Raw genomic sequence first — 25,899 nt, forward strand, 5'->3', positions numbered from 1 at the left:
GAGAGCTCAAAACTCCCTCATTCGTTTATATGTAAATGTCGCATTATCCCATTCTTTCTTGCCGAGCCATAGATTGAGCGGGAGAGGGATGATATGAGAAGATGAATGTTTGTCCATATTTCATTATAGTCAAGATCATGCTATATGTATGTGTCCTACCACTGTACCATTGTGTCAGGCCAAGTCAGGCGTCCGTCCGAGAATATTGAAATTGTAGAGCCAGGTACGATATGACATTGACTCAGCCATAACCCAATGGATTTCTTATGCATTTTCACATCTCTCAATTGACCATTTCGTATCTCCTGTCCTTTCCCGTACATCCACAGAGTTTACAGGTAGTGGCGTCGATCCTACAAGAAGATCATCGATTCATATTCATATTCAGGGAATCATGAGTCAGAGGCGTAGATCAAACTTACTTATACCTGTTAGATAAGACAGGATATTACAGTTTCGACTAAGCTTGAATGTAATGCTGAGGACTTCGACTATATACCCCTGATATCGCCATCTATAATAGTGAGTCAGACTCAGTAAGTCCCATCTGAATCACGGGACCATATGTATCCCTACTGCTACTGAATGTCACACTTACTGACTATAGCAAGAAAGGGTGTGGACAGGTACCAATGAGTCGAGAACCATTCAGACAATGAACGATATGTCAGACACCACCAAATGAACATGGTGGATCTCATACATGAATGTTAGATCATTCCGTTCTTCCAGCGTACAGAGAAATTGAAGTACAGTATCCTGAAAGATTGTTTGTACAAAATGTGGGTACTCAGACACTCCTACAGTCACCAATACAGTAACTAAATTGAAACAAGGTCGATGAACGGCACATTACCCCACTCACAAAGATGGTCGATCCATCCAAGTCAGACACCACATTCAGTACGACTTGACATCGCTCGTACAGTACTAACCAGTATCAGACATCGCATGGTATATCCATCCATGCAAAAGATATATAAACTCCCGTCTTCCACTCGATATGTCTTCTTTCTTTTCTTCAACCCAAACCCAATCCTTACAATCCGCATATACCACTCAAACTAAAGAGACCACTGGTGGCTCTTTCTTCTCACACGCTAGCAGCGATCAACTACTGTCTTTACTCGTATATATAACTTACAACCCTTTGTATATAAATTTCATCTTCTGATTAAACGGTTTGATACCTTTTAATTAAATTGAATTTATCATCATTAGATTTATTTATACATACTCAACAAGTCAACGATAACTTAACGTATCAACCTATCTTATCAAAGGAATCAAGCTTGACGCTGTTTCTTTGTATTTACGAGTACGACTTGACTATACACGAGCTTGACGCTTCAATTTGATCAACGACACTACCACGCTACTAGCCTTTACCGACTACACCACCAACAAAACCAGACAATCAAAATGCCTTCTTCATCCAAGATCATCGCTATCTCCCTTATTGCCGGTGCTTCAGCTGCTCCCTTGAACCTCTTCGGTACCACCTCTGCTTCTGGTAAAGCCTCTACTTCAGTCAGCGCTGGCGCTTCTGTCAATGCTGCTACCAACGCTGTCACTGATATCACAGGATTCACCAATGCTTTCGTAAGTCCTTCTTTCCTGCCTGTCAACAACCTCGCTGACCTAGTGAGTTTGATAAATTAGTTGAGCTCCGCTACTGGTGGTGCCATCACCACTGTCTCCAAGCTTGAGAGCCAACTTGGTTCAGCTGTTGGAGTAGCCAGGACAATCGCTATGAACACTTGGGCCTCAGGACAATGTTTCGCTACTTACGCGGATATCAACATGTGCACTGAGCTCAGCGCTTACCTCTCGGCTGTTTACTACGCCTTCGAGCAAGGCTGGTCTGCTGCTCAACTCTTCGCTGCTCTTGGAGGTGAGTCTGGCTTTCTACTCCATTTCGGATATATCGAAGCTCATTTTACTATATGTTACTACAGCCGATCGAGTCAACAAATTCCAATCCCTCATCAGCGCCCTATGTGCTCATGCCGAAGCCTCCAGCACTTGTTCACCTCTACTCTCCGCTTGGCCCACCTACCTCACCGCCATGGCTCAAGTCGATGCTTCCATCGTTCACCAGGCCACTTCTCAGCTTACCGCTAACGGTATCATCACCTTGATTGATGCTGCCAACGCCGGTACTCACCTCGTTAGCGGTCTCACCTCAGGTGTGATGGGCAACGTCAACGCCATGGTCGGGGCTACTGCCAAAGGATCTCTGGGAACCGATATCTTAGGTCTTCAGCTTCGAGACGAACATGAACAAGCTAAGCGATTCCTCGGATTGGAGAACCTCTTCGGCCACAAAGCCGACGCTACCGCCACTGCTTCCGTCGCTGCTACCGCGCAGGCATCAGCTACTGCAGCTGCAGCTGCGGCCGCTCAAGCCCAAGCTCAAGCTGCTGGTGCGCTCAACATCGCCAACATCGTCAATGCTGCTGGATCTCTCACTGCCGGTACCGCCGCTCAACCTCAGGCCCAAGCCGGTGCAGGCGCTCAAGTTAGTACGAACGTCATTACGGGATTGACCTCCAACATCCCCATCGTCGGTGGATTGGTCAATGGTCTCCCATTAGTTGGCGGAGTAGTCAACACCGTCGGAGGAGTGGTCAACAAAATCCCCGTTGTCGGTGATGTAGCCCAAACTGCTACAGGTCTCGCAGCCGGTCTTACAGGTCAAGCTTCTGGTACTCTCGGTACCGCCACCAACCTCGTCGGAGGAGTAAACGTCCCTGGACTCTTATCTCTCAATGGTCAAGTGTCAGGTGCTGCCAATGCTGCTACTGCAGCTGCTGGTTCGGTCGCAACTACGGGTCAAGGTGTACTTGGAACTGCCACTCACCTCTTGGGTCTTAGAGATGTTGATCTCGCTGCTGAGATTGTCGAAGGAGATGTCTTCTCCCATCTCTCTGACGAACATAAACGAGATTTACTCTCTGGTTTACTCGGTAACCCCACTGGTATACTCAACAATGTCCCTGTCGTAGGCGGACTCACCAACGGACTCCTCGGTGGACTTACCGGTGGTCTACTCAATAACCCTACTGGAGCTGTCGGTGGAATTCTCAGTAACCCCACTGGCGCTGTTGGCGGTATTGTCAACACCTTTAGCAACCTTCCTGTAGTTGGTCCAGTTGTCGGGAATACCGTCAACTCCGTTCTCAACACCGTCGGACATCTCCCAGTAGTAGGAAACGTCGCTGCTCAAGCTACTGGTGCTCTCAACAGTGCTACCAACGCTGGACTCAACATTGGTCAAAATGGTCTTCAACTCGGTCTGAACGATGTCACCTCAGCTGCCGCCGGTGTTGCTGGTCAAGCTGGTTTACACCTCAGGAGAGGATTACTCGATGGACTTCCATTACTCGGTGCTCTCCCTGTTGGAAATATCGTCAACTCCCTTCCTATCGTTAACAACCTTCCTATCGGTGGAATCCTCTCCAACCCCGTTGGAACAGTCCAACAAACAGTTAGCAACCTCCCTGTCGTCGGTGGTCTCGTGCATGGTCTCACAGCCAACCTCCCAATCGTAGGTGGTCTTACCGCCAACGCTGGTGCTCAAGCCCAGGGAGCAGCCAATGCCGGACTTAACCTCGGTGCTGGTGGTTTGTCAGCTACCCTGAATGGGGTCACCTCCGCTTTGGGTAACGTAGCTGGATCTACCGGTATTCACCTCGGTTCAAGAGATGTTGACGAAAGGGATCTCCTCAGTGGTCTTCTCGGTTCTTCTTCAAACTCTCAAGGTGGTCTGATCGGTAACAACCTTCCTATCGTCGGTCCACTTGTGAACGGTTTGACCTCCAACCTCCCCATCGTAGGAAATGCAGGTGGTCTCTTGTCTGGAGTGACCAACACCGTCGGTCAATTGACTGGTACGGTTGGAAACACCGTTTCTGGCTTGACCCACAACCTCCCTATCGTCGGTAACTTGGTGGATGGTTTGACTCACTCTTTACCTCTTGTCGGTGCTCAAGCTTCCGCTGCTGCTAGTGGTGCCGCTCAATCCGCTACCAACGCAGGATTGAACATCGGTGCTAATGGTTTACAAGGTACACTCAACAGCGTTACTGGTTTAGCTGGCGGTTTACTTGGTTCAGCCAACCTCCACTTGAAGAGAGAAGCTTCACCTGAACCCATTCTCGGTCTTAACTTGCCTTTAATCAACTCTTTACCAATCGTCAACTCTTTGCCTATAGTCGGTAATGGACAGGCCTCTGCCTCTTTGGTCGACGGATTGAATGTCCAATTGGGTCCTATCCAAGCTCAAGCTCAGGCTGCCATCCAAGCTACTCAACATGGCTTATCGTCCGTACTTGGTGCAGGATTGAATGTTGGTGATTTGGTTAATGCTCAAACTCAAGGTGTCGTAGGTGCTTTGATTCACTAGATTCTTAGGGTATAACGGACAATGCTATTATTGTGATATGATATATGTTTTATCTGATGATGATGATTTGAATCCAATTTTCGCTCTATCGAAATCCCTAATGTAATCCTCTTTATATATCATAACGAATTATTTATTGCATCTATTTGGGTTAGTTGAAAATCGTTCCATACATCATCGAATTATAATATATCTACATCCTAAAATTCTTTGTCCTTTGTTTTTCACTTTTTCGAGGGATGTAGATTATGTTTTAGGTAGTTTTAGTCTGAATATATATATATATATATATATATATGATTCATGTATTCAACTTTACTGCCACGATGACTTCAAGCAAACAAACTGTACAGGTCGATAGTTTGACTTTTCTGACTGACAAGAGAGAACTTATGGTGATTGCTATCCAGATCTTGCTGTTGCGTTCGGCGAGAGGACCTCCATGCCAATCCAGCCAATCAGTCGAGTGGACCGGTGCTTTCCAACGCCGGCGATAGGTTTCCGTGGTTTTGTGCATTATGAAAGTGGAGGTTCATACCGCCGGAGCATTAACAATGGACCGAAATCGGTCCGACTACGATCAAAGTGTCGATACATAGCGGTTGTTTGGTCACGACAGCTGTACTATCAGCATCTGAGGGTACAGTAGTGTAGTAGCCATGCTAAGCTGCACTAGCGCAATGGCAACGGGGAAACCGCCGGGAGAAGAGCACTGTAGCACGATGAGAAATGGGATGATGGAATCAGGAATTGAGAATGGGGTATGATATGATTGTTTGATTTTACCCTGGATTGGACTATTACATCACATGGACGAGTACTGAAAATCCGATTTCCCGGTATATCTACCAATACGCCCACTCTTCACTCTTCCCCTCCCTTTCGATTCATTCTTTCACCTTCCATAAAACCAGATACCTATATCTTTTCTTTTCCTTTCTGCTATACCAAAAAAGAAAATCATCCAAAATACTACCTTCACTAATCACCAGATCAATCCGACTCAGAGCCATAAACAACGCAATGACTCAAACTCACTTCACTCTCAACAACGGTCAAAAGATCCCTTCGATCGGTCTCGGTACTGTGAGTGAAGATTATCTCGATCCTCCTTCACATGAATTCGCCTTTGACGTTTCATGGTTGCTGATTATCCTTTGCTGATTATCCTTGTGCTGTAGTGGCAATCCGCGTAAGTTGTGGGACATATATGGTAGTGTTACCGGCGCAGTCCAACTGATAAGATGAATAGTCCAGGTGAAGTTGCCAAAGCTGTCGAACACGCTCTCAAGGTAAGTTGGTTATTTCAGTTTCCTGCACCATATACAGCATCAGTGGCTGATACTTCCACCACCTCTTAGTCCGGTTACAGACACCTTGAGTGAGTATATACACCTTGCCTAAGATACCTCGGAAATATCGGGGACTCCAAATCAACAGATCGCTGACGATATCATCATTGTTATTTCCCCCTTTTCTTCCTTTCTTCCTCTGTAACAATCATACTCATCGAATTCTGCGAACTCGTATTCGCCTTCCAGTTGCGCTTGGGCTTACGGAAACGAAGCTGAAGTTGGACAAGGTATCAAAGCCTCTGGTGTACCAAGAGAAGAGATCTTTGTCACTTCAAAGCTTTTCGAACTTCACCATCACCCCGAGCACGTCCCTTTGGCTATCAAGGACACCTTGAAGAACCTTGGTCTCGAATACCTCGATTTGTACCTTCTCCACTGGAACGTAAGTTCAAGTCTAACCCCATACCCACATGCCCTATTATCTATAAGCGAAGCTGCATTACGTCATTTCACTTACGGTGCACCGTGAACCCATATGGTCCGCATATTTCACATGGCTGACCTGTTTGTGATCACAGATCAACCTCGAAGTCGACGCTCCTGCTGGAACCCTCCCTCGAAACGAACACCGAGTCAAAGGGTCTTCAGGTAAATTCAAGCTTGATGTAGCTCTTTCCGATGATGTTACCCCAACCTGGAGAGAGATGGAGAAGGTGAGTTTGGTCTGGTCAAATAGAATTACGATTGACTGAGACTGATCGGTGACTGTTGTGTATAGCTCGTTGACGAAGGTCTCGTGAAATCAATCGGTATCTCCAACTTCAACATCAACCGAACCAAGAAACTCCTCAAGGTTGCTCGAATCAAGCCTGTCGCTGACCAAGTTGAACTTTCCATCCAATGTCCTCAACCTGAGCTCGTAGCCTGGTTGAAGAAGAACGATATCTTACCTCAAGGTTACTCCCCTCTCGGTGGTACCGGTAAGACCAACCTCAGAGATAACGAGATCGTCAAGAAGATCGCCGATCAACACGGTGTACAAACCGCCAATATCCTCTTGTCATGGTTGGTCGCTAGAGGTGTTAACCCAGTTCCTAAGTCGGTCACCCCTGAGAGAATTGAGAACAACTTGAAGCGTGGGTTTGAGCTTTGGCTTTGACTGAACTGTAAAACTGTAAATTGACATGCTGATGGATATACATCCTTGTCATCACCAGTCGTCGACCTTAGCAAGGAACAATTTGATGAACTCGAGTCCCTTTCTCAATCTCACCCTCCCAACAGAGTTTGTGACCAAAGTGACTGTGAGTGAAACTGTTCTTCGACCGATGCGTCCTCAGACTGCCCATGTCCCGTCCTCGCTGATCATCCTATGCCTTTGCTTGCTCAGCTTTCGAACCCGTTTACGATATCTACCAAGAGAATGACCCCGAGTTCTCCGACAAGGTTCAATTCGCCAAGGAGCAATAAATGTCTGGAATACAAGTTGTTCGAAGCCAATCAAACACATAGAGTGTATGAAGTCAAGTAGATATAAAAATGGGTAGACAGATGCCAAAAGGTCGATTATGCATTACAGTGCGAAGTCACGTTACGTTCAGATCCAGCAGTTTGATGTGTTAAGCGCCATGGGAAGATGGATCTTTTTATCCATTCATACTGATACAGTATTAAAATACAGCTATATACGCAGTTACTGGTTGAACTGATGATCACCGTTACATTTGTGTTACAGATAACTGATTCTATCTGGATCACTGCACGGTACACAGAGACTCATCGATCTTGGGATCGTGTTTGGGTTTGGTCTCTTCAGGTAATAACTGACAGTTCACACATTGACCATCAGCAATCTACACCTGTTTTTAGGAGATGTTGGCGATAATAACTCACATTGACCATCCTTGCGTGAAGAGGTACAGACACTCCACCAGGGAAGGAAGTACCTTCTGGGAAGTAGCTACGAATGACAGAAGATGAGCGTTGGGACTGACATGACTATAATTGTACCCCGTCATCGTACGTGATGTACTGAACTTACCCTCCATACTTCAGTACGGTCATTTCTTGCATTTGAGCCCCTAGAGGTAATATACTGAACGAAATGATAGATCAGTTCTCATGGTATGGCCTGCAGGAGGTATGGTATGATCAAACTCACGTGCCGGCAGGTGCGTAGAACCCATCAGGTTTATTTTTCAATACATTCTTCAAACATGCATCTTCGTCCTACTCATCAAACACGGTATGATATGGTCAGTAAAATCACTATCTTTGTCCGGATTGGTCTATATTCGCTTTATGCTATCGAGACTATCGTGGTACAAGTCAAAGATCTTCAACTTACAAATTCCACATCCGCCCATCCAGGTCTCCATTTCCCTTCCTCAAACCATTTCTTACCCGTCTCATCCCCGCTCATCAATTCATCTACAGTTGACGGATCGCATTTCTTCAGGTAATCTTTCCTCTTGGCTCTCAATTCTTCTTCCTCTTTCTTCTTCGCTTTGGCTTTTTCTTCAGCTTTGCGTCTCTCGGAAGAGGATGATTCGGATGGCATAATCTTTTTTATCGATTATATTGAAATTGTTATTCTAGGAGTGTAAGTCACCAAAATCTCGTCTTCGGCCGAAAATACCTGAGTTTGAGATATATGTTTAATATATGCCATGATAATGGTTTGTTAGAAGGACTTTGCCCTTTAGACAAATGATAGGTGAACGTCAATGGAGCGGTGGGTCTAAGTGAACTTGGTGCAGAAAGGATAGGGTGTGACTTCCTTTGACTATACGCCCTTTTTTGGATCTTCACATCTCAAACTATGTACTACATGCCATACACTATATACCTTGTATCTTTCACTGATTCTCCTTTGATCAGTCTGACGGAGGGAGAGAATGGCAAGAGGATCATCCATCTAGGGACTGACAGTACCTGATGATCCCATCCACAGTATGATCGGACATGGCCGTTCCCCATTTTGAATTTTGCAGGAATCCGTATACAATCGACGCACGTGTTTCACCCTTTTCACCCTTTTCACCCTTTTCACCCTTTTGACTACTCTCCTCTTTCATCTCTACACGTCCCCCCTTCATCCTCATTCTCATTCGTCATTACTTTTTCCATCTTTCATCTTCCCCTATTCATCACCTCATTGTCATACCGAGGTAGTACCGACACCTCAACCATAGTCAATAACGACCAGGAAGACTCCCATCTGCTCGACGAACATTGGAGTATCAACCAGGAACCGATAGCCAAAAAGCATATTCACGGTGCATATATCTCATTCACAATTCGAAAAAATCAAAAGAGCAAACACGTTCGTTCTTTCTCGGTTGGCAATATCTTATCAGATCTCGTATAAGCGATCGTCATTGTTGAAATTAATAGCTGTTTCACGATAAGGCAGACAGTTGAGAGTGGTAGATGGAGATAACGTTGTAGATCTTCCTCGGCAGTCTGATATCATTCGGAAGAGGAAGCAAGTCAAGCAAATTATCAAAGTTGTCAAGATCAGTGCACACATCATCCATCCTTTCAAGTTAAATTTTGACAAAGATACACACAGGATCAATCCTTTCTAGTCATCAAACTTCAAATCTCCACCTGCTTATCACAACGACCGAAGGGGAGAAACGAAAATCATCTCAGTCCAATGGCCCTCCTTCCTTCCCGCTCATCCGCCTCAACTAATCGATCATAAAAAATGTCTAACTCCAATGCCAACGCTTCTTCCTCTTCGACTTCAACATCGACCGAACCCATTATTGGTCCGCCCAACCCTCAGAACCCCCCTCTTCTCCCATGGGCCTTCTCTGACTGTCCGCTCGACATTCTGGTGGATCTCCTCACTCACATGCTGGAATTGCTCATCAAGCATAACGATCAAGTCATACTCACGCCCGACGCCCTCACTAGATTTCACTCGAGAGCTGCACCGGGGATTAGCGTCAAGGATTACCTGGGGAGAATAGTGAAATATACGAACTTGGAGGTGAGTACATTCTTTCGGTTTGGTGGAGGACCGGATAGGTGTGATATGGGGATTATCATTTATCTATTTGGGGGATATGTCAAAACGAATTTCCAAACGAAGGGATCGTTCGGGTAGGAATAAAAGGCTTTGCCTTTGCTCTGCTAGTTCTGACATGCTGTACAGGAAGCCAAGGACGAGAATGGAAGCTAACATTCATCTCGTTCTTTCAGAAAATTCCACTACTATCCCTCCTAGCTTATATCGACACAACTTGTACCAATCTCCCTTCATTCACCTTATCATCCTTGACCGTCCACCGATTCCTGATTGCGTCCATATGTGCAGGCTCAAAAGCTCAATGCGATGTCTTCTGCACCAATGCCCATTATGCTAAAGTTGGAGGTATAAAGACGCAGGAGTTGAATGCGCTGGAGAGGGAGTTGTTGAGGGTCACCAAATGGGATTTATGTGTGAGTGTGTTATGCGGAACTCCTGAGTGAATCGAATGGATCTCACGAGTCCATCCGACGCCCATTTCAATTTGATTATGAGGAAGGAGGAAGAAGAAAACCCTTGCTTTTCTCGATTGATCAGCTAATAATGTATTTCTCCTTTACACAGTGTCATGCTGAACAACTACAGAAATACTATACATCGCTGATCCGCTCCCACGGCGGATACGCTCAATCACCTCAACCTGCCAATCCACCGTTCCTACCTTTCCCTAGATCACGCTCGAAGCCACGTGCATCGATCGCACCGTCACCTCCGCCTGAAGGCGACGCTCCAGCTCCACCAGGGCAGGATGGTGAGCCAGACCCACCAGATGAAGACGACGCAATGGGTGAAGGCGACGATGACGAAGGTATGTCAGACGAAGATGAATCAAGTATGGTGATCGATTCCTCGCCGAGGGGTAGGAAGAGGATAAAAAAGACTAGCGACAATAATGGGATGATGGATGTTGATACTTCACCTACCACGGCACAGCCGCAGGAGATCCCTATTGGACATGATGTAACAAATACATCAACGCACTCTCCTTTATCGACCGCTTCGACAGGTTCTTCCTCTGTCCCTTCTTCATCCAGATCATCGATCCACAGGAATACACCAGGAAGCGGGAGCTTGAAAGGCAAAAGATCAAGATTAGTATCAATAAGCGAATCGAAAATTGCTGAACCGAAGATTGATACTACTCCAGCTATAGCTGATCCTTCACCTACTTCTTCGACAAAAATACATGCACCACCACTTCTCAACGATCAATCTAAATCTCAACCCAAACCACCAACTCCTATACCTACACCTACACGCAAATCAACTTCAGGGATACTCACCAGCTCAACAGGTATCTCCTCCGATCCTAAATCCCAATCGCAATCTCATTCACACTCGCATTCAAGTGGGAAATTACTGAAATCGTTAGTAGGAGGTATATTCAGGAGAAAATCTTTACCTGGAGATGGTAATGATCTATTGGCTATTTCACCTTCTTCAACTTCAACAAACAATGGGAATGGGTCTTTAGCAACTTCTTTAGGTGCGAATGCAAATGGGAAGAGTAAATCTAAACAACCTACCACTACCTCGCACTCTGGATCTGGATCTGGATCTGGATCTGCATATAATGTAATCCCTTCCAAACCTATACATTCACCTACGTCTACTGGTAAATCAGGTATAACAGCTTCACGTCCCACATCCACATCCAGCACGACTTCACCTAGGATATACTCATCTACCTCGGCTCCAGGAGATAACTCGCCTAAACCTGGATTAGCTAAACCTGTTACTCCAAAGGTACGTACGAGGGATGAAACTTCTCTAGATCCCAGAGAGAGGGTTGCTCTAGGTGCTCCGATGGGTATGGGTATGGGTATGGGTATCGCGGTGGATGAATTGGAAGGGAAAAGAAGTAGGATACCATGAACTATACAGTAGATAGGGAAGAGAAGGTTGTGAGATATGATGTTTTGGTATTGAAAGTGGGTTTAATCAGGGATATATAGGAATAGAAGGTATATAATCTAGTTGAGTATATACGACAAGACATAGATGAAGAGGAGGAGATCGAGGACGAGACATGGGGGGATCGTGGGTCGAATGTTCATGTTGATTATTTGGTTTCCATTTTGTATATATATGTTGCGATATATTGCAACAAATTGCAGATTTATCGTCTACATCATCATCCGGATCTGGGTAAATCAGGTTTTTACCTTTACTCTTGAGTCATATCATGGCTTGTCCGTCAGGACAGTGTGATTTTATGTATTATATAGTACATGATACATACTTTGAAGTTGGTCTTAATTGTTCTTGGCACCTTCGATAGCTAATATATCTACACGCCAGTGAGCCAATTCACATTTTCTCGATGTTGATAGTATGTTCACTCGAAGATGCTCATCACATTCTCTCTGAATTCTTCATTATATGTTACGTTACATATATCATATATCGAACCTTCTTCCCTTTCTGTTGTACGTTTCATCATATAGATCTACATTCCCTTTCCAACCACCTATACGCCCTCTCGTCATTGACCTCCTTCAAGAGCGGTCCAATCTTCTCGAATACTTCATTATGATACTCATTCAACCAATCTTTCTCCGTAGGGGATAAGAGCGAACTATCAACCAAGGAAATTTGGATAGGACACTAAGTCAACAGAATCAGCAAAAGGGTATTTTGTTTTTCATTATTTTGAGACAACTCACCATAGCTATTTCAACACCTCCAGATAATAACCTGTCAACCATACCCTCCACCTTTATACCGAAATCTCTGGACGTCTCCGCTCGGACGATGATATCAACACCTTCTATCCTTATTCCGAATTTCCCATGGAAAGTGACGGCGATGTCAGTTTCGGAACGTAGTGAAGTAGGTCAGCCCACTTACCGGTAGTACCCTGTGGGAAGACCGCGGTATCCAATGCTATTTCGATTTCATCAGCTACGGAGCATGTCGTCGTGCGATCCAAAACAGACTAACCTATATGACCTTGCAGCTATGGACCGATCAGCTGCGCGGCATCATTGCATAACATGAGTGAAACTCACCACTCTGGTAAATGCCCTTTTCTCGTCTCTTCCGTGGGTGTTCCAAAATGCTACGTAATGATCATGAACTCTACTGATCTGACAGAATGCTTCTCAGGCACTCACGAGTGTCCTTGACGGCGATATCAGTCGTGCCTGCACCGATATCAGCTATAGTACTTACGGAAGTCATTTGTAGCTCACCATCAATGCTATTTCGATTTCATCAGCTACGGAGCATGTCGTCGTGCGATCCAAAACAGACTAACCTATATGACCTTGCAGCTATGGACCGATCAGCTGCGCGGCATCATTGCATAACATGAGTGAAACTCACCACTCTGGTAAATGCCCTTTTCTCCTCTTCCGTGGGTGTTCCAAAATGCTACGTAATGATCATGAACTCTACTGATCTGACAGAATGCTTCTCAGGCACTCACGAGTGTCCTTGTGATATCAGTCGTGCCTGCACCGATATCAGCTATAGTACTTACGGAAGTCATTTGTAGCTCACCATCAAGATATTGAGCTATTATACCCTTGTGTCAGCTGTGAATTCTCATTTACTTCAGAGCAGTATTCCCAAAAGCTCACCTCCCGAGTCGCAGAGATACATCTGATTTCTATCTATCATTGCTGATCCCTCTTTGGGCGGAGCATAATGTATGATCGCTGTATCCTTCTCAATCAGTTCATCGGTACTTATACAATCATGAGGGCAGCAACTTAACTCACCTGCATTAGCACCGGTAGAAGAGATCGTTTCAAACGATAAACCCATGAACCATTGACCTTCCCTATAACGAAGGCAAGATCAGCTAAACTGATCATTCCCTTTCTACTTTTCTGGCAGTTCCCGTAACTTGACTCACTTTCTGTATTTTTCCAACACTAGTGCCGCATCATATTCTGACCATCTTTCGCCGTTGTGCAGGACCTCTTCCATCCATGCAAAGTATCTAGCTAGGGCTACTCCATCACGTATATGCGATCGTCGGAAACCTTCGATCTCCGTCTAAAGGTGGGACCGAAATGTCAGTCGTCTGCTTGTATTCGAGTCAAAGTCGAATCAAAGACTCACAGCGTTCTTCTTGGCTTTGAATTCCTCGATAATCGATCTCCTAACTTCTACATTATCCTATTTTGATATGTGTGATTTAGCGATCTATCAAACACAGACATACATTGCTATCTGAAATATACTTACCTCTCCGACAGCTTTAGCGATTGCCCAACTAGTTTTCATCCCAATCAAAACCTTATCCGTCTTCACCACCTTTTCATTTATCGACGTGTTTTCCTCTTCTCCTTTCTTATCCGTTTTGGCTTTCTTGCTAGACGGTCCATCTTCCATATCCACATCGCCCGATTTATTCACTTGTGGTTGTGATCTCTCAACGGTCAACCTTTTCTGCCAACTTCCAAGCGAGTTCCAAATTTGATCATAATCCAATAAAGCAATTCCATTCTTATGCAAATATTCCCTAACAGGATCAGTCAGAGATTTGGGTGATGCGAAAAGTGTACAGTCGTCTCTTGTCAATATAGCATAAGCGAAGAAAACCTATGTATACAGATTCATATTAGTATTTCTCTCGGTGTGGGTAAGGATGAGGGCGATGATCAAATGACATACAGGATTATAAGGTATATCTGCGCCTCTAAGATTAAACAGCCAAGCAATCTCATCAAGACTCGTAACTATTGTACCTGGACTTCCAATCTTCTTGAGTTTATCCCTGATCCTACTTATCTTCGCTTCGACCGATTCACCAGTATATTGAGTCGATAAGTGGAATATCTCGTTGGTAGGTCTTGATGGCTTTGGTTGTTCTTCGGACCATATGATATCGATCAAGTTTTCTGTGATTGGCACTAAAGAGGAGTTGGTAGGCGATGCAGTGAGTGATGAGGATAAATTTGTGGATTCAGATTGGGGGATGAGAGTTGGGTCGATACCCATTCTAGAAGATGGAGGGAGGTCCTGCCAAGGATAAAACAATTGATCAATCAGCTTGCATTTTGTTATAGCCCTTACTATGAAGGAATAAATTCGAGATCTACTAACAGACTTTAGCCATGCTCCCCATGTTGGTATTTCGGGTAGACCAGATTTCATCAGTGTCCATCTACATTTATACATCACGACCGACCGAGGGTCAGCACATATTTTTGGGGTTTTGGGGCTGGGTACCGACTTACCCTTCTCCTAGCTGCTTCTCAGCTTGTACCCAATACCTCCCATCCGTCCAGCACCTAGCTTCCGTATGCGTTATCACTGCACACCCAGCTGAACCCGTGAATGAAGTAATATATGATCGCCTAGCATCACATGGGGCGAGATACTCCGATGCGTCTGTGTCGATCACCCGATTCCATCGAGTCAGATCATTGTCTTATTTCGCTTTGGTATTTAGGTGAGGCCAACTTACGAGCGTCTTCCGAAGGTACCACACTATATCATGAGAATACATCAGCAGCAAGCTTCTGGGTGATATGATGGACCGACATACTACGCATCGATATTCCTATCCCTCATCAACTCCCTCAACTTGGTTAATCTGGACATGGATTCTGATTGTGATGTCATCGTTGTCATGGTCCAAGCGGTGAGATGAGCCAAGTTGGAGATTCCTGGTTTTCCTTGATTGAGATACGCTGTCCGGGCCAGTAATGTCCTACCAAGAAGGAGCATTGGCTGGCTGTTGCTTGGGGTGACTGATGGATAGTGTCCAACATGGACCAGATGATGAAGATGGGGTCTCATGTGGTCACTGGTCACTGGACCTCATGTTTTGGCTCGCTTACTTCCGACGGAAAACATCCGGAACAACCAAACTTCGATCCATCCTATGTATGAGTACGCTGATAAGATATAGAATATAAACAATATACAACAGAATGATCATCAAGAAGTGCATCTATAACAATCTTATCTGACTGCCATGCGAACCCAACAGCTAATTACCAGGCAAAGCTACCGGCAAAACCCTTCTCAACCTCCAGCTGATCTGTAGGAAATTCGGTTCATTCTCAGGAGTGATGAACCCATGTCTTAGTAGGAAATCGACCAAGATCAACGCACAGTTCGGCTTGAATCTTCCAGTATGCAGAGTCTCGATGAGCTCTGGTATACTCATAAGCTAGAACTAAGACCATGCCATCAGCATCCATTTGACGAAGTTCTATCGATCACGGGATCACTCACTGCAAGCGACTGGACCTCATCGTCATTCGGTCTCAACTTCATACATTCCGAAGAAGATGATGGAGGTAATGGTAGATCATATACATATGATACCTCTGCATACACATTGCTCACCTTCTAAATGGACCACGTATAAAGGGAAAACAACCCACTCACCAGGCTGTAGATACCCATCATCTGAGATGTAGAAGTGGGTAGTAACTCCGACATTCCTAACACAATGTCCGCCATTGGCCCCTGTATGGTTGCGCCTTATGAGATGATATAAACTTACTTGAGATACTTCTTTACGAAATGGGCAGGCAGACTAGCTTCTTCCTCACATTCCCTAATTATCGTTGCCAACGGTGTTTCGCCAACTCCCATACTGCCCGCGACGGATTGAATAAGCAACATCAGTATTGTAAAACTTCTTCATTGGGAACGTGAAGCATACGTTATCCAATCCATTACACACGCGATGAATTATCATACTGTACACCCAGACTTATCAGGAGAACTGGCACTCACGTAACTTTACTTTAACTTCTGGTAGGTACCCAAACTTTCAAGTCTTCCCCTTCTCCTTCATAGGCTTAGAATGAACTCATCATAAGCTCAAACTTCCGTGTTCAATATGGACAACTTACCAGTCATATGAGTACCTAACGTAGCTACCCCGAGTAGCGCACAAGCTGTATCTTTCAAGTGAAAAGCGATATTCTTACCTGGAGCTATCTCCGAGCTTGAACCTGCTTGTACGCCAGAAGACTTCGATGATGCGAATGATAGTCGGTTGAATAGGAAGATAGTATAACATGCAGACAGCACGATACCTGATGCACTATACATCGCAATCTTCTGTTCCCCGACCTATCTCGTGCGTACGTCAGGTAAGTTGCCTTCTTCTTGGATGAGGCTCTCGTTCCAGGATCATGAGCATAAAGATCGACGTGATGAATATATTGTAATGTATTCTTGTGCATTCCGAATTGGTCGACTTACCTGATAAGAGTTCAGAAAATTTCTCTTCATTTTTCCATTTCCTAATCACCTCCGCCATCACCCGACTTATCTCTTCTCTTCCCTTCTTGACCAAATCGTCATTGAAATATACACAAACTACTTTGCGTTCCGCTGAGCTGTACTCAAACTGCCATATTCCCTCTGCTACCAATCTCATCTCTTCAACTACATCCTGTCGAAGTAATCCAATAGGAGGTAATTTGTTTTGATGATCAGAGAGCGTAAGGTGGAACGGTATGTATGTGGAAGGAGAGAGGTTGAAAGGGAAGTTATCGACTGCTTCGAAGATGGGTAAGAACGACTTGATCACTGTGTCAATACTGTATCTGCGGAGACTATTCAGTAGCTGTAGGTATAAATTGGTAGGTGAGGCGTATAAGAAAATCGTTACCTTACTTCAGATAGTCAGATGGAAAGCTAGGTATATTCGAATGTATAATTGTTGCATCGCTCAGAGTGAGTAAGATCATGAAAGAAGGTACACAACAAAGCAAGGATCTTGTTGACTCGAACGACGACTCGAGGTAACATTGAGTTCCGTGTACGAGTGAAAATCGTTCGACCAAAGGATGTCGCACATTGAGTATCGTACATAGTTCGTGATACGATCCAGCTATGCGTGGGGGGCTGCTCACTGAAAGGAGGAATGGTGTGTTATATTGTAAGATAATGATCAGTAGACGAGTCGATAAGAAGGAGGCTTTTTGTGTCGATATCTTATGGAGTGAGCCCAGGCTATCCGGATGAGATCTGGTATGCATACCAAATACGTTGAGTGTCGATGAGTTGAAGTGTATATCCGCGACGACCCATAGGGGTCTTTTGCATCGCTTCACGGAGAGCACTAACTGATGAACAAGTGTCCGAGATTGATTCAACGTCATAAGGAGTAATGAAGTGCATCGCCTCGACCAATCCTCTAACCTGATCCGAACCAATTCAATCCCGATCATACCGTACCTCACCTCCGAGAGTTAATTCTCCGATATATCATCAACCTCGCTCCACCTCACCTACAGGTCCTACATACAACATGCGTATGCTGATTGCTCGTGTTGATCCACGCTTGTTCATCGTCCCCACCCTATCAGTTTCGCTGCATACCTCGGACAAAGGATTTCAAACCAAACTGAACAAGTTATCACATGGTTCATTGCATAGGATGACGGAATGCGATGAGCTGTCTCAGACATTACGAACAGTGGGGCCGCACCGACAAATCATTCGGACAGCCGAATCGTTGGACGTAAGGGTATAAATAGAAGTAGCAACATGTCATGTTCTTGGGTTTACTTTTCCTCTCCGTCAACACATTCAAACATACATTACAATTATCCCACTTATTAACTAGATCAAGTAACATAATTATCCAGCACGATGTTCATCCAATCTCTACTTCTCCCTCTTCTCGCTACCCTAGCCATCGCCTCCCCTATCACCCCAAGAGCTCAAGAGGGTAAACGAATTCGATCCCTCACAAGCCCCGATTTATGCCTCACCGTCCAAAATGGATATGCCGCCTATGGTACCATCGTAGCTCTGACAGCCTGTTCGCAAGGCTCAGGAGGATACCTGGACCAATTCCAATTCTTCTCAGCTGTCGGTCCTCAAAGGGGTCAAATCAAGTTGATCTCCAATGAAGATATGTGTCTTGATGCCGATACTTCCAATGGGAATGGTGGACAGGTGACCATCGAAGCGTGTGAAGATGGAAAGGACTCGCAGGTGTTTACTGTCGGTACGACTGGTACGGGGAGTGAACCGAATTTGAGATTGGCAATTGGACAAGATGAAGGTGAGTCGTCACTCTCGTCAACTAGACATACGATAGGTTCATCATGATACGTACTGATCTGTCTACCTTATATACAGCCCAATGTCTCGATGTAGTTAAAGATAGCACACCAATTCAAAGAAAACCATACGGGTCTGAGAAAGACTTGCAAACTTGGGAATGTCATCCTACCGATCATCCCGATGCTCAACAAGTGAGTGCGAGTTTATCTCAACAGGATGTGCGGTGCTGACTATATATGCTTATAGCAATACTTTGAATTGGTCGCACCCGAGTCCGAGTGAACGTGTAGATGATTGTCAGACCTTGATAATCGGTAATACTGTATCATAGAATTATAAGATCATGAGATAATTCAAATGCCATCGGACATTATATATGTATCTACTATACATGAAGAGCATAAAATTACCGTATAATAATACAATCATATGATGAGAGATTGCATACGAGTACATGTTCAAACTTCACTGTGGTTTTCGGTTAAAATGATAAAATGACTAGTTACTCTACTGTATTCCCGGCTATATCGGACGACCGAGTCGATCACCACCACGACAAATGACTCAATCCATCAACATCTCATCGATATATATATAGTTCAGACTGAATGTATTTGATCTCTCCGCCTGACTTTCAATAACAAACAATCACAAACAAGACCAAGATGTCTCCCTTTCCCAATGCTGTCGTCGCCCCAAGTCACATCCTCAAACTTCTAGATCATCTCCATGCCATCTCATCACAACAGGAATCTCAAATTACCGCAGAGAGGCTACGTGACAAACAAGGCTTTGATGAGTTTATGAGAGACAAACTTATAGCACTGGATCAGGACAAATGTTGGTTCGTGTATCAAACTTGTTTATCGATAGGAGCGAAGAACGTTATTGAGGTGAGTCTCGGTCCACTCTTGCAGTCAAAATTGACCTGAGCTGAGGCTTCTTGATTTTGGTTTCTGGTTCGTAATTAGGCTGGAACTTCATATGGCGTATCTACAATCTACCTGTCCCTCGCTCTATCCCGATCATCAACGATCTACGGCCACACACCAGGTAAAGTGATAGCTACAGAGAATGAACCTTCCAAGATCACCCAGGCTAGGAAGTACTGGCAAGAATGCGGAGACGAGGTCGAACGATTGATAGATCTCAGAGAGGGTAATCTGTTGGAAACCCTAGCGAAGGATCTACCTGATCAGGTAGATCTGTTATTACTTGACAGTACGTTTATCTGTCTTATCACTTTCTCTTATCTGAGCTCATGATCTTCAAATGCTGAACTGTCGGATCTGACGTCTTTGTATTCAGTTTGGTCGCCTTTAGCGTTACCTACTCTCAAACTGGTTCAGCCCAATCTACGCAAAGGTGCTGTGGTGATTACGGATAACATTGTAGGATCAGCAGATAGGTATAAAGATCTCATTGAATATCTGAAGGATGGGAAGAACGGCTTCAATAATATCAATGTACCGTATAGTAAAGGGCTAGCAGTGAGCGTATATCAGGGGCGACAGGCATAAAAGGGGAATGAAAAGGTTTACATGGCATGAGGTCGAGCAAGATGGACCGGGTTTCCGGTTGTACATGATATATGCAAGATGCATGTCAACATGAACATGTGATGTTATGCTTTGCAAGTTTTGATCTATATACAACTTGATCAACGACATGAATTTATACTGAAACAATAATGGGTGTGTCACTTCAAGGATTCCCACACAGATAGACTTTTCAAACTATCGCTCAAAATACCACCATCTCCTTTATTCTATCTCCCCTAACTCATCTCATACCTTCCTATACATTCCCTAAGTACCTCCAATTGTTCGCCCAACCCAGCCTTGGTCTTATCATCCTCTCTCATAAGTCCATTAACCAACCTCATCAACCAGGCGAAATCAGCTTGACCGGGAATAGGTAATGACGATTTCCTCTTTTGGTTCAACTTCATCTTGAAGTCGTTAAAGAATTGATCAGAGACTGATTGAGCTCTGAGGACCACTTCGGAAGGTACACCTGCCATATGCGCGACGTCTATACCGTACCATCAACAACACATTAAACATTAGCATTGCGTCGAGTCAGATCAAGTTCCACCCACTTAGGGAGGGAGAGGAAGCGTAACTCACGGGTACCATGACTACTTTCTGCTACTCCAGGAATCAACTTGTACAGGAAGACGACTTGTTGAAGTTGATCATCCACGTGAGTCTGCATATGCATCTTTCGAATATTTGGATGATAAGTGAAATCATCGGTGAGGGAACCGTAGTGGGTCTGCACAATTGAAGACATATTATCAGCTTGCTGCCTGTTAAAGAAAGTCGACAAGGATAAGAAAGTTGATTGATGCTTACGGCGAAAAAACCTAACGGTAGAGTATGTGTGGCCAGTTGATGGAGGACCGCTCCTGCAATCGCCATACCGTCGTAGGTGGAAGTACCTCGACCGAGTTCTGCGATTCGTGAGCTACACTTCCTGTTGAGTGTTCATGAACAGGGTAACTTACCATCGAGAATGACCAATGATTTGGGTCCAGCATCTCGCAGTATCTTGGCACATTCATCCAATTCAACCTTGAACGTTGAGGCACTTGCAAACATGTCTGTAGGCGTGCACCATCAATTGTCAGCGAAAGTTCTGCAGTTCGTCCAGTATAGCTATCTGAGATGAGAAGACGGGAGGGGAAAGGCGGACTCACTATCATATGCTCCCATCCTCGTCTGAATCCTATCAATAGGACTCAGCCTAGCCTTGGAGGCAGGTACATAACATCCCAATTGAGCAAGTATGACACCGGCAGCCGTCATCCTCAGTAGAGTCGATTTACCAGCCATATTCGGTCCAGTCAACAGCACTTGTCTAGGTCGAGTATCGCCCAACTGGACATTGTTAGGTATGAATTCTCCTCTGGCGGACATCGAAGGATGTTTAAGTTCTTCAAAATCGACAAAAGCGAATGGAGACTCGATAATCTCAGGTCGACATTTGGGTTCTTCCATATCGCTTGATGCTTTTGCTAGCGATACCAAACAATCCAATTCGGCGATAACTCTGAATAATATCGCATGGCTTCAGTCTTCGATCGAACTTGATATCAGCACAAAAGAGACTTACCGTACCGTCTTCAACCAGACCGCTCGATCTTTATCAAATTCAGCTAAGAGCCTCTTGTAGAAATCTGCTCTAGTCGTATTCGCAATATCTCTAGCTTCTTGAATCTCATTCTTGAGCGACAAAAGACGCGGGGTGTAATATCGAGTGCAATTCTGATGCACCGCAAACCAATCAATCAATCGACCAGTTTCATCATGAAGTTGGGTGAAAATCAAACTCACTTTCGTTCCACTTTGTTTGATCCAATTGTCTGGTACTTTTGTAACCTTGTCTTTGACGTTTGGTACTTCGATCTGAAAGATCTCCTTGGCACCTTGTGCGCTGTGCCACCATTTTATGTTCTGAGCCCTAAAAGTCCAATTCAATCGATAATTCGTCAGATTCACTGTTATTCCAATCGATCTCACACTCACTTTACATCTTTCTTAGCATGTTCCAGATAAGCATCCAAACGTTGTTCGATCTCTGCAACGGTAGCATCTGCAGAATCACATTCTTCGTCTGCACCAGGTTGAGGTAGAATCGAAATGGATTTATCTACGGATATAGATCGAATTAGCGCGCTGGTGTCATTGAGATGACAAGTCATACCCACCGTTCTCTTCGACCACATACAAAGATTGAATATGCTCGATGTGAGCGGATAAATCAGGTACGGAACGAAGTAGACCTGCTACACTGGGAGAGGTGAAGTTTTCCGCTATGGTACGTAGTTTCTCGACACCATGTTGTAAAGCTACGAATGTCTAATAGACCAGATATGTCGTCAGTATTCAGTGGTTATGTTCCCAGGTGAGAGTCACTCACATCCATTACATTGAGGAATTTACTCTCTTTCTCACTTCCAGCGTGTATACGAGAGATCAATCGCTACGACCCAATCATTAGAATACAGTTGGTTCCAGTGACCTGAATATGACTCACCTCTAAATCGGGAATACCCGTACACAATGAGCGGAATTCATTTGAGAACGAGGTATCATTATTCATGAGATCTTCGATGGCATCCAGTCTGCCGAGAAAGTTAGTTGGGCGTTCGAGGCATGAACGGACAGAGGACGACTGACCTATCATTGATGGCTTTGGCATCTCTCAGAGGAGCCGTCAGCCAAATTCGGAACAATCGCTTGCCTATAATCAAACCATGTCAGATATGTCACCATGATTTTAGCTGGAAGTTTAACTGACCGAATGGGGTGATACATCTTTGAAGTAAATCTAACAAGGTTCCTTCACTTCCTCCATCTCCATTGACCAACACCTGCGATAGACACACCAGTCAATCAGGTACCGTTTGATTGTCAAGCAGCTTGGACTCTACTTACCTCCATATGTGCTAGCGTCTGACCATCCAAAACCAGACTTTTCCCTTCTTTGATCGGATCATACACATTGAAATTACTTTGGGATACCAGATCCTTATCTAGCGACAAACTTCGAAGATAAAAGAGCAATCCTCCTAGGGCTTCCATGGCAACTCTATTCTCCTGGTACAGTCCAATAGCATCTGGTAATGGTGCTTTACCAGCTGCCAATTCCTCCTCGTCAACAGCGAAGAATTCAGATAGCTGTTCAAGGGTTTCCTGGGCCGAGCAGAACTCTTTGCCTTCTTTGAATGATTGCCATTGAGTCGAAGATGGTAGGATGTTCCTCAACATTCTGGTGGTGTTCACAGACAGATTACCCTTTATAAGAGAGATAATTTAGCCGACTATCCCCATGTCTCGAGCCATGAAGGACTCTAGCTGGCTCACCTTGGCGTACACCAGTTCTCTCGGTCTGATCTGACGGAACATCGTCTCCAACCTTGTACGACACACATCATCCTCGAAAGCACTTATATCGAACGACCCGGTCGAGGCATCCAGTGTACATACGCCAAAAGCAGAAGTCCCATCGATATCAGATACGAATTCCTGTTTGACTTGAACGTCAGCTGACTAATCGGGATATACCATGCAGTTCATCAGTTCAACCACTGACCTTGATAGATACACAATGATTCGCTTCGTCACTACTGAGATATGCTCCATCGACGATCGTTCCATTTGTGAACACTTGACGAAGCTCTCTGTTGACTATCTTCGGTTCATTGTTTTTGCCTTTATTTCGGATTTGTTGCCTGTCAACAAAGGGTATACAATCAGCCTTTTTTTTTAAGTGTTGCATATGATAATAATATGCAGTGCAGAAACTTACCCGATAGCAGTCTCGGCCTGTTCGACAATTCCCACTTTATGACCAGCGGCCAGGAACTTGTGAATCCAGAATTCTAGTGATTGTTCTGGTACACCAACCTGAGCAAGGAAAAGTACAACAACTCAGCGCCAGACAAACACCCCATCTATATGCACGTAGACAACCAAACTCACCATCTTCATGTTCACTCTATCTGTCAATTTCAGGTCGAACTCCTGATGTCCGATATCTGCATCGTTCTCATACAGCTCATAGAACTTCCCCTTCTGGAAGAAAAGTACCGTATCAAAGTGATCTTGTTTGATGTTCCAAAATTGAGCTTCGAAGGCCGTAAAGCCGTTCTGTTTGTCGGCGATATTGAATCTCGCCTTTGGAATATGGACTGTCCGTTTATCATAATCGGGGTGATCAGGCGTGTGGCCCTCCTTATCCCGTGGGTTTTCCAGGAAAGCATAACGCTGCTCCGCTTCTCGTTTTTGTTCCTTGGCTTCCAACTTTGACCGCTCAGCTTGGGTTAAAAAGATAGCGTCGGGGTCATTTGATTTAGAAACTCCACTGCCGCTGTTATGCCGAGAATTATTGATTAGTGGGCGTGGACCAGGTCGAGCGGATGAGGAAGAGGCTTCCGCCGAAGTAGAGTCGTTGTTGTCGTACCATGATGTGGTGGCTTTCTTGGGTGCAGGCTTGGGAGCAACGAACCCCTTTCTAGGAGCAGCCTTCTTCTTGATAGGTTCAGGCGAAGCGGAAAACGCTGAAGGGGAGCGTGATACTACGGAAGCTTCGTATGCCTCGTACTCATCGACAGCGGCAGCTGCGTGGTCGTCCTGTTAGTGATCACCCTTCTAATCATTCCCATGATATAAAGGACTTACCCATGGCTGCATCGTCCTCTTCGTTCAACACGAAATCATCCCCATCTGGGTCTTCCTTCAAGCTCTTTCTAGGTTTTCGACCTGATGACGAACAATCAATCAGCTGGACTCAAAGTAAACCTACGTTAGGGATGTGCAATGTGACACACCTGAGTTGCCTTTGGGAACCACCTCTTCCTCGGATCCATCAGAGTCAGACTCTACATACATCACTTTCCTCTTTGCCCTTCGTCCCTGCGAACAAAGATGAGCTCTGGCATCTCAATCCATTTAGTGATGATACCAATGACTGACAAGCTTGATAGGCGATCCATCCGCTTCTTCCGCACCATCATCCATCTCTATATCCTCATCCACCTGCATCACTTTCTTCTTCTCGCTCGAATTGGCTTTAGCTGATGAAGGTCCAGATTCAGGGGGTGGGGTAAGTTCATCTTCACTCTCCACGAAGTTCTGTTTCCTCCCTACTAAAGGACTAGACTTGTTGACAAGGTCTTTCCCTTGAGTCGTTCGAACCACAGGTGAGCTGGCTGGACCAGCGGCGCCCGTAGCAGTTGAAGAAGGTCTTCTGATACCGTTGTTAGTCGTTGCAGGGGATGAAGTTGGATTGGTAGAAGGTGGTCTCGGACCAGGTTTGGGTGCTCCGAAGAATGAAGACAAGGTCGCTTGCTTTGTCCTATCGTAGGACATTGTCCGTCAACGAGTGCAATCTGTAGCTGACAGAGAGAAGTGTCATTTGACATACGCTTTTGCATCTTTTGGTGTTCCCTCTGGCTTTGTCTTTGCCATTTTGTCTCACAATCTCTCTGCTTTCAATGAAGCTATGGTTTGACTAAAGATGACGTTGAGGAATCGTTGGATCACTGGGTTTGGATGATAACGGTACGAGTATACTATCGGCCGGATAATCTAATCAACCTCGAGGAATGAGAACGCGTTTACGCGTTTGATGACGGAGAGAGTTTGAAG

The 25,899-nt window shown here is 44.9% G+C and overlaps 10 protein-coding genes across 10 annotated transcripts; 5 read left to right on the forward strand and 5 right to left on the reverse strand.

The window, feature by feature from the left end:
- Positions 1-1,422: 1,422 nt before the first annotated feature.
- On the forward strand, positions 1,423-4,408 carry V865_004186 (uncharacterized protein; the record flags this gene model as incomplete). The annotated part of the gene is made up of 3 exons (XM_066227971.1): positions 1,423-1,602; positions 1,663-1,894; positions 1,959-4,408. 3 exons carry the CDS (start codon positions 1,423-1,425, stop codon positions 4,406-4,408), a joined length of 2,862 nt encoding a protein of 953 aa, XP_066084068.1.
- A 1,244-nt stretch (positions 4,409-5,652) lies between these two features.
- On the forward strand, positions 5,653-7,173 carry V865_004187 (uncharacterized protein; the record flags this gene model as incomplete). The annotated part of the gene is made up of 7 exons (XM_066227972.1): positions 5,653-5,700; positions 5,770-5,789; positions 5,950-6,145; positions 6,282-6,416; positions 6,482-6,839; positions 6,921-7,007; positions 7,094-7,173. 7 exons carry the CDS (start codon positions 5,653-5,655, stop codon positions 7,171-7,173), a joined length of 924 nt encoding a protein of 307 aa, XP_066084069.1.
- A 284-nt stretch (positions 7,174-7,457) lies between these two features.
- On the reverse strand, positions 7,458-8,263 carry V865_004188 (uncharacterized protein; the record flags this gene model as incomplete). The annotated part of the gene is made up of 5 exons (XM_066227973.1): positions 7,458-7,526; positions 7,597-7,663; positions 7,745-7,798; positions 7,865-7,932; positions 8,051-8,263. The coding sequence occupies 5 exons, from the start codon at positions 8,261-8,263 to the stop codon at positions 7,458-7,460; spliced, it is 471 nt and encodes a 156-aa protein (XP_066084070.1).
- Positions 8,264-9,415: 1,152 nt separating this feature from the next.
- V865_004189 (uncharacterized protein) lies at positions 9,416-11,617 on the forward strand (the record flags this gene model as incomplete). Its single annotated transcript, XM_066227974.1, has 3 exons — positions 9,416-9,703; positions 9,916-10,155; positions 10,307-11,617. 3 exons carry the CDS (start codon positions 9,416-9,418, stop codon positions 11,615-11,617), a joined length of 1,839 nt encoding a protein of 612 aa, XP_066084071.1.
- Positions 11,618-12,181: 564 nt separating this feature from the next.
- On the reverse strand, positions 12,182-15,322 carry V865_004190 (uncharacterized protein; the record flags this gene model as incomplete). Its single annotated transcript, XM_066227975.1, has 20 exons — positions 12,182-12,349; positions 12,409-12,512; positions 12,593-12,628; positions 12,686-12,701; positions 12,754-12,803; positions 12,859-12,888; positions 13,002-13,017; positions 13,070-13,117; positions 13,173-13,198; positions 13,247-13,261; positions 13,327-13,404; positions 13,468-13,529; positions 13,605-13,747; positions 13,814-13,870; positions 13,940-14,296; positions 14,369-14,716; positions 14,801-14,861; positions 14,935-15,088; positions 15,165-15,187; positions 15,246-15,322. 20 exons carry the CDS (start codon positions 15,320-15,322, stop codon positions 12,182-12,184), a joined length of 1,869 nt encoding a protein of 622 aa, XP_066084072.1.
- A 370-nt stretch (positions 15,323-15,692) lies between these two features.
- Positions 15,693-16,336, reverse strand: V865_004191 (uncharacterized protein; the record flags this gene model as incomplete). Its single annotated transcript, XM_066227976.1, has 4 exons — positions 15,693-15,875; positions 15,941-16,035; positions 16,097-16,152; positions 16,215-16,336. The coding sequence occupies 4 exons, from the start codon at positions 16,334-16,336 to the stop codon at positions 15,693-15,695; spliced, it is 456 nt and encodes a 151-aa protein (XP_066084073.1).
- Positions 16,337-16,461: 125 nt separating this feature from the next.
- On the reverse strand, positions 16,462-16,954 carry V865_004192 (uncharacterized protein; the record flags this gene model as incomplete). The annotated part of the gene is made up of 3 exons (XM_066227977.1): positions 16,462-16,514; positions 16,570-16,792; positions 16,925-16,954. The coding sequence occupies 3 exons, from the start codon at positions 16,952-16,954 to the stop codon at positions 16,462-16,464; spliced, it is 306 nt and encodes a 101-aa protein (XP_066084074.1).
- Positions 16,955-18,322: 1,368 nt separating this feature from the next.
- V865_004193 (uncharacterized protein) lies at positions 18,323-19,024 on the forward strand (the record flags this gene model as incomplete). The annotated part of the gene is made up of 3 exons (XM_066227978.1): positions 18,323-18,740; positions 18,818-18,933; positions 18,989-19,024. 3 exons carry the CDS (start codon positions 18,323-18,325, stop codon positions 19,022-19,024), a joined length of 570 nt encoding a protein of 189 aa, XP_066084075.1.
- A 383-nt stretch (positions 19,025-19,407) lies between these two features.
- V865_004194 (uncharacterized protein) lies at positions 19,408-20,262 on the forward strand (the record flags this gene model as incomplete). Its single annotated transcript, XM_066227979.1, has 3 exons — positions 19,408-19,635; positions 19,714-19,963; positions 20,051-20,262. 3 exons carry the CDS (start codon positions 19,408-19,410, stop codon positions 20,260-20,262), a joined length of 690 nt encoding a protein of 229 aa, XP_066084076.1.
- A 257-nt stretch (positions 20,263-20,519) lies between these two features.
- V865_004195 (uncharacterized protein) lies at positions 20,520-25,719 on the reverse strand (the record flags this gene model as incomplete). The annotated part of the gene is made up of 22 exons (XM_066227980.1): positions 20,520-20,776; positions 20,872-21,019; positions 21,100-21,197; positions 21,252-21,347; positions 21,444-21,796; positions 21,860-22,011; positions 22,081-22,207; positions 22,273-22,396; positions 22,455-22,605; positions 22,667-22,729; positions 22,784-22,871; positions 22,927-22,990; positions 23,048-23,120; positions 23,185-23,544; positions 23,614-23,775; positions 23,843-23,981; positions 24,059-24,156; positions 24,232-24,869; positions 24,931-25,011; positions 25,080-25,164; positions 25,225-25,606; positions 25,676-25,719. The coding sequence occupies 22 exons, from the start codon at positions 25,717-25,719 to the stop codon at positions 20,520-20,522; spliced, it is 3,783 nt and encodes a 1,260-aa protein (XP_066084077.1).
- Between the last annotated feature and the right edge of the window lie 180 nt (positions 25,720-25,899).

This window comes from Kwoniella europaea, chromosome 1, assembly GCF_036810445.1.
Source record: "Kwoniella europaea PYCC6329 chromosome 1, complete sequence".
Taxonomy (NCBI): domain Eukaryota; kingdom Fungi; phylum Basidiomycota; class Tremellomycetes; order Tremellales; family Cryptococcaceae; genus Kwoniella; species Kwoniella europaea.